The following is a 14,566-nucleotide window of genomic DNA, read 5'->3' as shown; positions in this document are numbered from 1 at the left end:
TCTGTTGAAAGCATCATTTAAAACTGAAATATTTTCCTTCACACAAAGGGTTTAGCTCTCATAAAGCGGCCGTGTTGGTTCCAGCTCTGTACAACGGACTCTATAATATATTATTCGCCTGAAATCCACCAAAAACTTCTTTCTATTCCTATTACTTAAGCTTGACGCCACAGCACTCAGCATAACTACAAACCTAAACCCTTATCTATCTTGCTACTATTACACAGAAAAGCAGGAGATGCTACTATACACATGAAGACGAAGGAGAAGAAACAACAGTGTTTCAACGAAGTTTGTTCTGAGCCACTGCCTGGCACAACTCATCCTCGTAGAACAGGACTCTGTTGGAAGCCAACGACTTGCATATTGGTTTCTGAATGACTGATGGCACCAAAGAGAATGATGAATCTTGGAAGAGAACAGCAGCTACCTGCCGCATCTCAGTGAACTTCAAACGGGAGGGTGGACGTGGGCCATGCTTTGGTGCCTTTGGCGTGTGCGGGCTTGCAATCAGCATCCCTTTTTCGCCTCCCCTGCTGCATTTCAAGCATTTCGTGACGTATGATCTAGTTTATATATGTATTACAGATTTCATGAACTTGAGATGAGATGCTTACCCCATAAAGGGCCAGTGCTCGGTTGGCAGTGGAGTCATAGTGTTCAGCATCTCTTGCCTCGATCTATCCGGAGTAGTGTAATTAAAGTGGAACTGCCTTGCTATAACAACCTGGTCCAATTAAGTGAAGTTAGCTTGAAGAATTTTATACCAATAATTCAACAGCAAAGAGAGTCTAGGCAGGGGCTTACTGATTTCCTGATTTTCTGAGAGACATGGAAAACTGCTCTGAGCTGGTCATGGTGCAGGTGGCAAAGTATTTTCACCTTCATAATAAAACACGTATCAATCAGATATACATCTCAGAATTCGGGACACATGAAGTCAAGAAAAAATAAGAGCAGCAGGCCACCATTACTGACTAGCAAGTTACAAATACCAGAAAAACTGGTATACCCTGTCAACCAATCTTCACCTTGTCGAATTATGAAATACTAACAGAAATCACCTATAACCTATGAAGCTAAGAACCTACTGTGTGGCTATTCTTGCTAATGTGTCTAAAAACAGAAAAGCAACAGGAAATTTGTACTTGAAGCCGGAAAGTTACATACATGTTCGCTAAAATGCAAGGGCCAACCACAACTGGTAACTGAGAGTTGAATGCAACAGATCATTAAACATTAATAAAAGATTCAATCATACATATCCAGTTTCCATCTCACTAATAAGCCTGGAAAGAACGGATTTGTAAAACACCACAAACCACTTAAAACAACAAACAAGCAAAAATAATTTCATTAACCAGAGACTAGAGAGTTCAATACCAGTAAATCAATAGGGAGAGATTCAAGCCTGGACTCCGAGGCAGAGTCCTCCATTCGAGGGGTTTTTGGAGTGTTCCCTAAATTATATGGATTGAAAAAATCAGATGCTCCAAGTGCAGGAGCAAATTGAAACCTCACAGGCGATGAAAAATTAGGGCTTTGCTCGGTGTTCTTGTCCCGATGAGGCTCGGATGCTTCCCCATCAGTCGGCTTTCCACCGAAAAGCGCAACTCTTTTCTTCCCAAGATCTGTACAAGATTTTGAACCGGATGCCCTGCTGTCCCGGAGCTGAGCAAGAGCTCCAGGCTTCAAAAACTTGCTTTTGGCATTCCTCAATCGCCTTTTCTGCCTGCCATTCTTCGATTGCCTTTCGGCCGGAGACACTTTGCCCATGATTAAAAATATCTCTTTCCCACAAAAAAATCGCCAATCCAAGCTTTTCACTTAAATAACCTGCCATGAAATGTAAATTTTAAGAACAGAATCCAGTCATACGATGAAATCATGGCACACAACCCAAAATTGGTTGAATGTTCCGAAAATCCACAATCGAGCCCTAATCACTCTCATTATCGAATTTTACTCCACCAGGAACATCAAATTTTAATTTATCCAGCGCTAGAAAACTCAAAACGCAGGACAAGTCCGAAAAAAGGAGCAAACGCAGCTAAAAATCAACAAAATAACCTCAGAAAACAAAACTAGGCGAAAGCAAAAGAGCTGGATTAGATCACGAACCTTCAAAACTAGCGGAAAATCATCGTGTCAGCAAATGTCAAGAGAGAGAGAGAGGTGGGAGGTGGAGGAGGAGGGAAATGGGGGAAAGCGAAAGGCGGGCTAGGGTTTGGAGAGTGTGGAAAAAAAGAGGAAATTTGAATTGGGGATTTGCCCGCCAATATTTGGGGCAACAGTTAGCTAATCGTGTACAGGAACCGCATATAATAATGACACATGGCGCATTGTCATTGGATGCTCATGTGCGTGTGGATCGTGGCAGAGAATCCTATGTCAATGTAATATTAATTCTTTTTATTGGGCGCAGCATGGATTTCGGGGGAGACAGATTCTGCCCGGCCCCCACTTCTCTCATTTACTTTGATTTCTACCATTAAATGAATTTTAATTGTTTATTTCTATATACAGAGGGAGTTTCAAATACTAATAAAAAATTAAATCGACGTTTTAGAAATTGGCATGATCTATTACAGATTGAAAGTTGTATCACTTCATAAGTCATAACTCATAACTACGTAGTAGTAACAAAAAGAAAAGAGATGAAGTCCTTTATTAATGTAACCATATGATAGAAAAAGTATGACATTGATATGTTGAAGATACTATATGCTGTTCCATGGAGTAGTATATTTTAGGGAGAGTTGTGAATATTACAATTTGGATTCATTTCATGGAGTACAAATTTAATAAAAAAAAAACATGTATATTTTGAATTTAGCATGATATTCAAATTTTGATGGTTAATGATTTCATTTTTTGAATTTAATGAACAGTCCAAATGTACCATTGAAAATCATGCAACGATTACATATTGAAAGTGTGAGTTTGTTACTAACCATCTAGCTAGTCATGGAGGTTATATGTTATTCTACTAGTCGGCCATCATCATTTTTTACTTAATACTTTCTCTTTCTTACATGAAAATATGCATTCTTTCATTTTTAGTCCGTTCTACAAGAATATGCACTTTTTAATATGAAAAGTCGTTTCTCTCTAATAAGGTGGAACGCATTCTCCACTAACAATACTTTAATTACTTTTTCTGTCTCTCTCTCTTATTTTACCAATTCTACATTAAAACATGTGTCATACTCAAAGTGTATATTCTCTGAGGACAGAGTAACAAGGGAGTATATACTAGTAGTCTGTTTTCATTTATTAGTGCATTAGAAGAAGAGTGCTAAGATACTCCTTCTATCTTTTTTTGAAAACAGATTCTTTTGAAATAGCTTTCATGATTTCCATTTTTGATTCGGCATTTCTCAAATTAAAATGAATACGACATAAGTAGGTCGCTTAGAGCATCCGCAACGCTGCCTCGTTGCGGTCTCGGTCTCGTCTCGACGAGACGAGACGGCATCGAGACAACGTTGCGGCTCCCGTCTCATCTCGACGAGACGAGATGTCTCGACGCCCGACGCGTCCCGGCGAGGCCAGCCTCGAGCTGGCGAGACACGCGCCCGGCGCCACGTGGCGCGCGCGGGCGGCTGGCGTGACCCGCGAGTGGGCGTCGGATTTATGACGTCATAATTCAATTTTTTTTAAAAAAAATCAGATTTTTCGAAATTTTTTTTTTTAAAAAAAACGGTAATATGACCGTTGAACGGTCATATTTTTAATTTTTTTATATTCTATATATACTCTTCTCCATTTTACACACAAACACACATCTATTCTCTCATCTCTCTTTCTTTCCTCTCCAATCACTTCTATAAAATCATTCCTTTATTTTTTTCTTCTCCCAAATTTAATCAATTATGGATCCATTTGAGCAAACGCGTCGAATAATGGAAGAATCGCTAGAAGAAGATCGACGTAGGGAGGAGGAAGCCGCCGCGCCTCCTAGGCGACGCTGGACATACATCCACTGTAACCGGGAGGAAGCCGCCGCAAGGTTGGAACGTGATTACTTCAGTCCGAACCCGGTGTGAGGAGATATCTACTTCCGTCGCCGTTTCCGTATATCACGCCCGCTATTTTTGCATATCGCGAGTACATTGGCGGCACGGGAAGAGTTCTTCAGAGAAGGATTCGACGCTGTTGGCCGTCCTAGCCACACGACGCTCCAGAAATGTACTGCGGCGATCCGTCAGCTTGCTACTGGACAAACGGCGGATGCGTTCGACGAATACCTGCACGTCGGAGAATCCACTGGGCGACTTTGTTTGTTGAACTTCTGCAAAGGCGTCCGGGCAGCCTTCACCGCCGAATTTCTGAAGAAGCCAACCACCGTAGATTGTCAGTTTCTGCTCCGTCTTCACGAACAAGTGCACGGATTCCTCGGGATGCTCGGGAGTGTTGATTGCATGCATTGGCAATGGAAGAATTGTCCTGTGGCGTTGGGGGGGTCATACACGAGCGGCCACAAAGGCACCCACCCCACCGTTATACTCGAGGCCGTCGCCGACTACCGGTTATGGATTTGGCATGCGTATTTCGGGGTCCCCGGCTCGAACAACGACGTCAACGTGCTCAACAACTCCGACCTCTTCGCTGAAGTTCTGAATGGTAAAGCGTCGGCCATCAACTTCGTCGCTAACAATCGCCAGTATAAAATGGGGTACTATCTTGCCGACGGCATCTATCCGAAGTGGCCAACCTTCGTGAAGACGTTCAACAGGCTTGCGGACGAAAAGCAGTCTCTTTTTGCGCAGAAGCAAGAGTCTGCTCGCAAGGATGTGGAGAGAGCGTTCGGGGTTCTCCAAGCTCGATGGAATATTATCAAAGCGCCGGCTCGACAGTGGTTTATGGAGAATATGGTCGACATCATGTATACGTGCATAATCTTGCACAACATGATTGCAGCCGACGAAGGACCTGAGGCGGGAAATTGGTTCGACCCTGAAACCCCGGGAAGCTCAACCGCAAGTAGTCCGCCTCGAACGGGAGTGCATCCGTCTTTGCAAGAGCGGTTGTCTATTCGGGCAAGGACACGTGATTCTACCGCCCACGCCCAACTCCAGGAGGATCTAATGGAGCACATTTGGACAAAATTTGGCAACCGTTAGATGATCGTCACTAGAGAACTCCTTCTTCTGCTTCTTTGCCTCCATTTTTTTTATTTGAGTTTAAGTGTGCAATTTGTAATTTCTAGTTTTTTAATTATGTCTTTTTTATTTTTTTAGGTATTTAAATTGTAATTTTATTTTATTTATAATGAAGTGTGTTTTTTATTAATTGAATTTGTTGGAATTAAAAATAAAAAATGAAATTGAATGAATAGTTAAGAGATGGATAAGAGATGGAAGGATGCATGTGTTGTCTCTTAGTTAAGAGATGAGCTGAAAAGTACAGTGGGGCCCATGAATAGTGAAGAGATGAGACGGTTAAGAGACGGATAAGAGATAGCGTTGCGGATGCCCTTAAGAGCGTATTATGAGACAGATACTTTGTATTGCTATTTTACTGTCGCAATATATTTATTCCCTTATCCAGTTTTGTGATTTTATTTTCATCTCAGCCACAGCTCTGTCAAGGACATTAAGCATTCACAAAACCTTGATTAAAGACCCTAGCTCAATTCTATCAAGCAATAAAATGAACAGATAGGAAACCGATCCTGATATGAATGAGCAAGCTAAGGGTAAGGATCCAAGGCAGCAGAACTAAGTATCTACAACGAAATTGTGAGTAAAAACAGAATGTTGGTATGATATGAATTATGAATTGTGAGTCATCTGCATCTCTGTGACAACTCAATTTTGGATACTAGAATGTGCATGTATATCAGGTTAATAGGACATAGGCTTTGCAGCTTGTGTTAAGTTTACTTCTAATTTTAATTTTAATAAATAGACATATAAATTCAGGCAGTTTCATGCTTTTTTTTTTTTTTTCGATTCATTGGCATCAGACGTTGCAGTGTACGTACGTGGATTAAATATGCCGTCTTTAATCCGATGCAGAATTGTTCTCAGATCATAAAACTGTCATTATATTTGACACCAATTCTTGTTTAATTTCTTGCTGCAACAGTTATTCATTTCATTCATATGTATCGAAAGAATTATAACAATGATAAATTTAAAATTGTTTTATCTTGTATCTCGTGATATTTATTTTGATTTTCCTTGACTGTATTTTGCATCTCGCGCGATGTGCGGTGTGAATTGTTGGAGATGAGTGAACACTTCAAATCAGAGAGAGTAGTGTTTTAATGGAAATGTGGATGATTGTGTTATTGTAATCTTATATCCAAACATATAATTTACCACATCAAAACATAACATAAACGAATAATAAGGGTAAAAACACTAGAGACAAAGAAGGCTAATCCATTATATAAGAGCATCCGCAATGGTGCTTAGGCCAGCCATAGGCCAGCCATTCTCTCCCCTACCACGTCAGCAACACTAAAAAAACCACCTGCCACATCAGATTTAGGCCAGCCATAGGCCAGCCGCAATAAAAATAATTCAAAATATACTACATTTACGGAATTAAAATTACGATTAAAATACGGAATTAAATTTACGACACATATACGGGAAAAATAATCCATTCCATTAAAAAAAAAGTACAAAGATTTTAAAAAAAAAGTACATGATTTTTTTAATTAAAAAAAGGGCTTCAACACACGAGCCCTGCCACTCTCTACTCCTCATCGCCGTCGACGTCGTCGTCGCCGCCGCCGCTGCCGCCACCCGTGGTATCTGAGCCCACGTCGGAACCCCCTAGCCGTGCCCTCGCGATCTCCAAATCAACACGCATGCTCTCGAGCATCTCGTGAAGAAACATCTTCTCCGTGGGGTCAGTGGCGTTCTTCCACTCTTGGAAGACCTTGTACATCTGAGCCCGCGTTTGGTTACGCGAATGGAGAGTGTACTCGAGTGGGGCGGGTGGGAGGGCGAAGGACTGGACCTCGCGGGGCGATAGGGGGATCCGCCCATCGCAGCCCACTGCGCCCGCTTCTGTCCAACCGGGCGGGGGCGACCAGTAAATGAAGGAGGGGATGGAAACTCCTCAGCATCCAGGGGGAGGTCGTGGGATCCGCCGCTGCTGCCGCTGTAGTCGCCGCTATAGTTCAGTCGCTGCTTCTTCGGCCACCCAGCGTCGCACCCCGCCCGGAACTTCTCGGAGTCCTTCAACAACAAGAAGCACTCCCAGAAGGTGAACTCCTTATACTTCCCCTCCAAGGGGAACTGACTCGCGGCTATCCTCCGGGCGTCGTCCTCATTCTGCCCACTTCTGAGCTGACGGAGGGCGTTGGCGTACAAATTCGCAAAACGGCCCACCGCTGCCCTGGTGCGCTCCCACTCCTTCCGGACCTCCTCGTTGCTGAAGTCCTTCCCGTGCGGGCAGTGCCTCCTATAGACAGCTCTAATCTTCGACCACATGTTGACGACCCGCTGGTTGTTGCAACCAGCGGATCGTCGCACACCTCCAACCACCCCTTGGCCACCCCGGCGTACTCATCCTCCGTCCACTTCCTCCGGCCAGGGGCAGCGGGCTGTGATGACTCGCCGACCGCCTTGCCCTTCCCCTTCCCCCTCGTCTTCTTCTTCGGTGCGGCCCGCGTCGGTGGAACGGGAGTATCATCTTCCCCGAGATCGATCCCCATATCATGCAATGACAGAAGGTCATCGCCAGAGAACTGCGTCTCCACCGGGGTCGACGTGTGAGACGAAGCCGTCAAAAAATCAAGCGAGGGCCGATATACCGTGTCCCCTCCCGGTGACCCCTGCAACCCCCCCCTGCATCCCGGGATGCATACCGTGCTGCATCCCCCCTGCATCCCGCCCTGCCATATCATCCCCATCATCTGCTGCTGCACCTGGGGCATACCCCCCCACCCGGGCGCTGACTGCTCGCCGCCCCGGCATACCCCCCGGTTCCCCCCCGGCGCACCAACCATCATCCCCATCATCTGATTCCAAGGGATGTTAAACCCCGGGCCCATCTGCCCCCATCCAGATCCCACAGGTACCGTGGGAGTCTGAGATCCACTCGTCGCTGGACTAGACTCGTTGTTGTGATCCATCGCTCGATGATGCTCTTGTACAGAAAGTTAGAGAGAGAGAAAACTCGTTAAAACAAGTGGTGCAAATGAAAATGAAACGAAAATCGCGTTTATATAGGTTTAAAAAAAAAAAAAAAAAAAATCGCCGCAGGCCGATCGCTGGCCGATCGGGCCGCCACAATGGCGGCTAGCCGATCGGCCAGCGCTTCGGCCAGCGACGAGCGATCGGCCAGCCCACGCCGATCCGCTCGCCGATTTCGTCCTCGCCGATTGCAATGGTTCGGCTAGCGCGACGAATCGGCTAGCCGGTCGCTAGCCGACCATTGCGGATGCTCTAAGAGTATGATGTTTTAACTTGAGAACTTAAAAGGTTCGACTTTAACAACTCGAGAAAAAAAAATTTGGCATCCAACTTAACATTCAACTCTTAACACAAATTATTAGTACAACGAACAAATATGCAACATCAAGTCATATGCTAACCAGTGGCGGAGCCAGATATTTTAAGGTGGGGGGCCCAAATTACCATTAAAATTTGTTGATTGTATTCAGTGTTAAACCCCTAAACCCAACACAGAGACAACTCAGATGTGAGCAATATAAAATGCCATGTGATTATTCAGTGCTAAACCCCTAAACCCGACACGGAAACAGCTCGGATGTGAGCAATATAAAATGTCATGCATCAGCTCGGATGTAAGCAATATAAAATTCCATGCATAAGAAATGGATGGTGATAAAATTAATTAATGAATAGATTTTTAAAGCATACACCGATTTTACTAATAATATGATATGATATATTTACACATTTATTAGATCAAAGAGTTATGTTCAATTTCAGATTTTTATAATATAGGATATCAGATTTTTATATTTATAGAATCAAAGAATTATTTTCAATTCTTAAGTTTTAAAAATCATTTTATATGGATACAATTTAAGTTTCCAATGAAAGAAAATCCATAAAACATAAATAAATCTGTGAATATCAACAAATATAAGTTATATAACTAACTGAGAAAATATAATAAAATATAACTAGATTACTAAATAAATATAATATTAGATCAAAGGTTATGTTCAATTCCAGATTTTTATAATATAGGATATCAGATTTTTATATTTATAGAATCAAAGAATTATTTTCAATTCTTAAGTTTTAAAAATCATTTTATATGGATACAATTTAAGTTTCCAATGAAAGAAAATCCATAAAACATAAATAAATATGTGAATATCAACGTATATAAGTTATATAACTAACTTGAGAAAATATAATAAAATATAACTAGATTACTAAATAAATATATAAGATTGCACCAAAGTTGATTTGAACCTTGGACCTCAGACATAGGAGGAGGCTAGAATACTAACCAACTGCACTAGCATCTTATATGTTAAAATGGCGCACACATATATTATATATAGATTTATACAAATGGGTGAGGGGCCCAAAGCCCCGGCCCCACCATAACTCCGCCACTAATGCTGACTGAGCCATTGTTCAATTTAAATAACTCATGAGTTAAATTAATAGTATTAGCACATTACATATTGGATAAAGAGAAAAAAAAATCATTACGTTTGGTTAAATTCTAATCTATCCCGCAATTTTTAAAAATAGCTAATTTTATCATAACTTTAACATTTTTCTCGGTCATTTCTAGTATATGATTTGGAAGAAATTATGTGTGATGTTGGCAAACGAAAACTACCATGCGAACAAAACGTTCAGCACTTCAGCTATTTAAACGACGTCGTTTAATACACCTAGTCAATTATATCGTCAATTTCTACATAAGTACGTATTATGTTGATAAATTCACAAATATAGCATGTTGTAATTTTTTTTCACATGGTAGTTACTTTATTAATCACACATGCTTCTCATTTCACTAATTTTCTTATCTGATGTGACCGTTTACTTTCTTCTCTTTTTTTTCCCTGTATTCTTGATATAATTGGTACGATTAGGCATTGATGGTATATTAATATTCTTCGTTTTTGTTGGTTTGGATAGTTTTCTTTGTGGTTCAATGTTTTGGAGAAGATTTTTAAGTAGTTCCTTTGTGGAAATGGTTCTCTCTTTATGAGTTTCTTTGTATTGTATTTCATGAGATTGTTCTGTCATTTGTTGCTATGTAGCCTGAATATTGTCATTGCATTTTGCAGTGCAAAATATAAATAGTTCACTGAGGGGGTGTTCGGTTTGCAAAATTGTATCCCGGATTAAATATGTAGTGTGTTTGATTCATGAGATTCAATCCCATAACTCAATCCTAGATGGATAGTCATGGGATAATTAGACTAAAATAATCTAACAACTCCATCCTAGATTATATTTTGGTAATTATTTTATCCAAGAAACCGAACACCACCTGAATGTATTTATATATGCAAGTTGTAGGCACACTTGAAGATAACACTTTAGAGTTCAGTTAGGACGAATTGGAGATGGCTTAAATAAAATTTTCTGACTGTAACAGATCAATTGAGTGGCTGGAACATCCTGCAAAGCCTTTTAGACACAGTATATCAGACTAGAGCACATATCATCCAGCACCACTTTTTAGTATGTAGATCTTCATCATTAATCTAGTCTTGTTTGTAAAGGCTTCTAGAGCTTGGTACTTGAGTTCAAGGAAAACATTTTGTCTTAATTGTCCTCTACTTTGGATAACGTTACTTTTGGGGTGACACATAGGTGGAGAGTTACTAAAATCTATCCTGTTTTGTAGTTACAAATTAATTACTTACTAGCAATAGATAATGTGTAAGCTAGAGTAGTGCCCTGAAAAAATTTCTTTCTGTAGTTTGTTTGGGACAGGACAGGAGAGGAAAAATTGTAGTGTCATTGTGCTTTCCTTGCCTGAGTTATAGTCGTCAACCGATTCTGTATTTTAGACAGCCATATTGTACAATGTAAGATTTGGATGGTAATCTTTTAGTCCCAATTTAAAGAATTACACAAATTTAGCAGGTATTTATCCATTATTTATCCAGTATGTTGTGTCAATTTTAACATAGATTACCATAAGCTGATTTGAGTATTTGGAAGGGAAATAATTCTTTTTGACATTATTGTATTGCCATAACAGGTTTTAAATAGTAATCGTACATTATATTTTACTTTTAATAAAACTTATGTTTTGTGTATATACTTGATCACCCTTTCAAAGTTATACCATCGGACAGTTGTAAGATCATTAAAATCTTTCCACAAACATAAGCATTCAACCAACAAAATCACTAAATAATCCATCTACAGAATAGGGAGTAGTACTACAAAATACTTTTGCATTTAATAACATTAACAACTAGCCTTCTTAAGGAGTTATGCACAAGCTTCAAAATCCAAGTAAAGCATTTACTCAACTGGAGCCAAACTCATGGTATATGGCACGATGATGGGAGAGAACATGGCTTTTGGCCCTAGAGTCGAAACATCGCATAGCTTCTTCATCTTCCCCTTACCAAACTCGTATAAGTAGAAAGAAGTTGCAACACGTACAAGCATTACTCCATCTTTGAAAGCCAAAGGATCCACCTCCGAAGGATCCTTCCATCTATTAACCATTCTGAAATATTGTCGTTGTATTTTCTCCTCCAAATTGAACAACACAGTTAAGTTCTCCCTCTCCAACTCATCTAAAGGAACACACAACTTCAAATCCCACTCTGATGCAAACTGATCCTCAAGAACCCACAGCTGCAGCCCATATTCCGAGATCAAAACATAGTTCAACTTCCCTTGGGATTCTCCTATATACATTTCAGGGGTGTAAGTGAACTCTCGTGGTGGAATAGGGGCAGAAACCAAACAAGACAGCTCGTTGTGATGATCAAACATAAGAACTCCATAGGCATGATCAATCAGCCAATACATATCCCCATCCACGAGAATTCCCTTGTTTTTAGTGACCGTGTGGCTGCACTTGCAAGACTCATTTGATTCCCTCCACGAACGATTTTTAGAAGAGTATATGTGGAAGGAGAAACAATACTCGTCTTCTTCATCAGCAAGTGTCTCTACCACCTCAATCCTCAATGCAATGAGCGTAAAATCCATGGAGTCTCGGAAAGGGTCAAAAGCTAATGCTATGCTGCAGATTTTGGGCAGACGGGGCCACATTAAACTAGTCCATTGCTTGTTCAAAGGGTTGCAGACATAGATCATGGGGTGGGAGTTAGGGAAGGTGGTTCGACAACAAATAAGGCCGTTGTTGAGCGACAAAATGACTACATAATCTGGGAGAAAATCCAAGACAGTTTGACGCACATTCACTTCCTCCCCAGAAATAGGAATGTAGTTAATATCCTCAACATCTACATCATCACTCCACTCAAATACCTCTTGGAAGAAAAAACCAGTGACGGGCTCCGAGATGAGATTGAACCAATCTTTGGAAACCAGTTTGAAGAAATGCAATGTTTTTGTGGACAAACGGCTTAGTATATTCATAGGGATATCATCACCAACAAACCAACGCCCCCTCATGTTTTTTTCCACCTAACTGCATAAGATCATTTCAATTTGGAAGGTTTTATTACACATTTTTTTATTAAAAATCTACGAAAATAGTAAACATGCAATCAAATGGCAAGTCCATTTCTTGTTTCTTTACTCTTTTTACAAACAAAACTGAGTAATCCTTGAGTTCCTATTTAAAACACAATTTTCAGAAAAATATGAGAAATGATTGTTAGAATTTTGGGCTTCCACGTTACTAATTTAATGTGTATGGCTATCTTTCAGTTGCCCAATTAAAGCGATCCAATAAAGATTAAAGTTTGGGCTTAAAGTGTATTTATTTGTTATGAAAATAAGTGTAGATACCATTTTGTGATTAATAATTTGATGAGAGACCGAATAGAAAATAAAGAGGTTTATATTTAATATAAATATAAGCTAGGATTATGGTCCCCAGACGCCAGAAGAACATTCGATATCTCTGTATTCTATCGGCAAACTATTGCGAAGAATGTCTCTGATCGTTTGGAAGATACATAGCTGCTGCAAAGCAATTCCACCGTTCAATTCTAGATGGATCAAGGTACGCTTCCGCTCTACAAATATGCTCATTCTCTGTCGTTCTTGGTTAATCATCATAGAAAGCTTTATGTAATTGTTCATTCAATTATTTCAACAAGTGGTATCAGAGCCACTCTATTGATGATTCTCTGAGAATTGGGAAAAGGAGAATTAGGATTTTAATTCTTACGTAAATCCATAAAAATTAGGGTTTATATTTTATGGACTTTATTTGGGTATTTTGGTATGTTTACACAGTACTGATGCCGTATTTATGAATACCGTGAATTGATTTGGTTGTTTATGAAGAATTGGCCGTCGTCTCTTTATGAAGAATGAATTGCTTTGGATTATTAAATTGAGTTCATTCCTACAATTGTCTTTTGATAAAAGACAAATATATGCATAATTCTTTTTTGGTTAATTAATGTTTGAATATTCATGGTACTAGTTTAATTTAGTTATCTTATTGCGCCGCTACATATATATGGAATGAAATTTGGTTACAGAATTGAATTCCCTCGTGTCTGTATGCATGGGGATTTCATTGTGGTGAATGTTTTACAAAGTTCAAAGATATTGGATTTAATTATTGACGTGTTGATGGTATCCAAGTTGATATAATTGTTTCCAAATTCAAATATATTGGTTATGTTTATGCTCGCATTCCAGGAATCGAGGTCTCAATTCTTATCTTGTGATACTTTTGCATCTTATGAAATTGATTCAGCATGCTTACTGAGACTATTATGCCCGTTTAACTGCAAATTAATTGTCTGGCTATTTGGATGATTGATTGAGGATTGTTTTTCATCAACTATATGGAAATTTTGTGGAAAATTGTTTCTGCATATGTGTATGGTGGTATATATGTATTGGTGGTGTTGGTGAATTTCCTATCGGCAAAAATATATGCATACGTTATATGGAATATGTGAATAAATGATTCAATTGATTGTGCATTTTCTTTTGCACGTTATCTTTTACGTTAAGGAATTAAAATTATTTAATTCTCATAAAGTCTCTCAATTAATTGACTAATTAATTGGGAATTAAGAATTATTTTGAGAATTCAATTAAAGTTTTAAATTCAATAATTTTGGTGCATCTCATGTTCCTTTATTGAGGTGTGTATTTTAATGCGAATATTAGTCGGCCCAAAGAAAGATTAATATTTGGCACGAGATACACACATACCTTTGGTGATAAATACGTGATAATTATCCAGTTTTCGTGTAAGTAGTGTGATGCCCAAAGGTGGACACTATTTGACATGATTTTATTGTCAGTATTTGATCACTATAAGGAGGTTGCCACTTGCAAGTTCGCATTACTGTCAAAAGACTTGATGTGAATTTTGTGCTCAGTACCTCATAATTTTTTACTAATGTTTAAAGTAGATTAGACGAAGCAAGACGTTGCAAAAGTAACCTCTCATGTCTAGACTTCTTTAT

General features: G+C 39.7%; 2 protein-coding genes across 3 annotated transcripts; both read right to left on the bottom strand.

Annotated features, from left to right (window-relative positions):
* Positions 1–16: 16 nt before the first annotated feature.
* On the bottom strand, positions 17–2,262 carry FBS4 (F-box family protein). 2 transcript variants are annotated; one of them, XM_048108640.2, is made up of 5 exons: positions 2,122–2,262; positions 1,384–1,836; positions 808–882; positions 618–727; positions 17–536 (listed from the first exon to the last, which is right to left on the bottom strand). In XM_048108640.2, exons 2-5 carry the CDS (start codon positions 1,774–1,776, stop codon positions 284–286), a joined length of 831 nt encoding a protein of 276 aa, XP_047964597.1. In that variant the 5' UTR covers positions 1,777–1,836; positions 2,122–2,262; the 3' UTR covers positions 17–283. The 2 variants fall into 2 exon arrangements, with proteins under 2 accessions (XP_047964597.1, XP_047964598.1); XM_048108641.2 differs by having other exon boundaries at positions 17–533.
* A 9,185-nt stretch (positions 2,263–11,447) lies between these two features.
* LOC125215700 (F-box protein At5g07610-like) lies at positions 11,448–12,596 on the bottom strand. Its single transcript, XM_089066690.1, has one exon. It carries the CDS (start codon positions 12,576–12,578, stop codon positions 11,448–11,450), a length of 1,131 nt encoding a protein of 376 aa, XP_088922816.1. The 5' UTR covers positions 12,579–12,596.
* Between the last annotated feature and the right edge of the window lie 1,970 nt (positions 12,597–14,566).

The sequence above is a fragment of the Salvia hispanica genome, chromosome 3, assembly GCF_029641045.1.
Source record: "Salvia hispanica isolate PSC_SH4W2 chromosome 3, Shi_PSC_v1, whole genome shotgun sequence".
In the NCBI taxonomy this organism is placed as follows: Eukaryota; Viridiplantae; Streptophyta; class Magnoliopsida; order Lamiales; family Lamiaceae; genus Salvia; species Salvia hispanica.
This window is presented reverse-complemented; position numbering and strand designations above follow the sequence as displayed.

Bases quoted from the DNA above. Each gene is read 5' to 3' on its own strand.
- LOC125215700 (XM_089066690.1), bottom strand. From the start codon at position 12,578: ATGAGGGGGCGTTGGTTTGTTGGTGATGATATCCCTATGAATATACTA.
- FBS4 (XM_048108640.2), bottom strand. From the start codon at position 1,776: ATGGGCAAAGTGTCTCCGGCCGAAAGGCAATCGAAGAATGGCAGGCAG. The intron at 883-1,383 runs GTATTGAACTCT...TTTATTATGAAG, and splicing joins CTCTCCCTATTGATTTACTG to GTGAAAATACTTTGCCACCT. The intron at 537-617 runs GTAAGCATCTCA...CTTGAAATGCAG, and splicing joins GAGCACTGGCCCTTTATGGG to CAGGGGAGGCGAAAAAGGGA.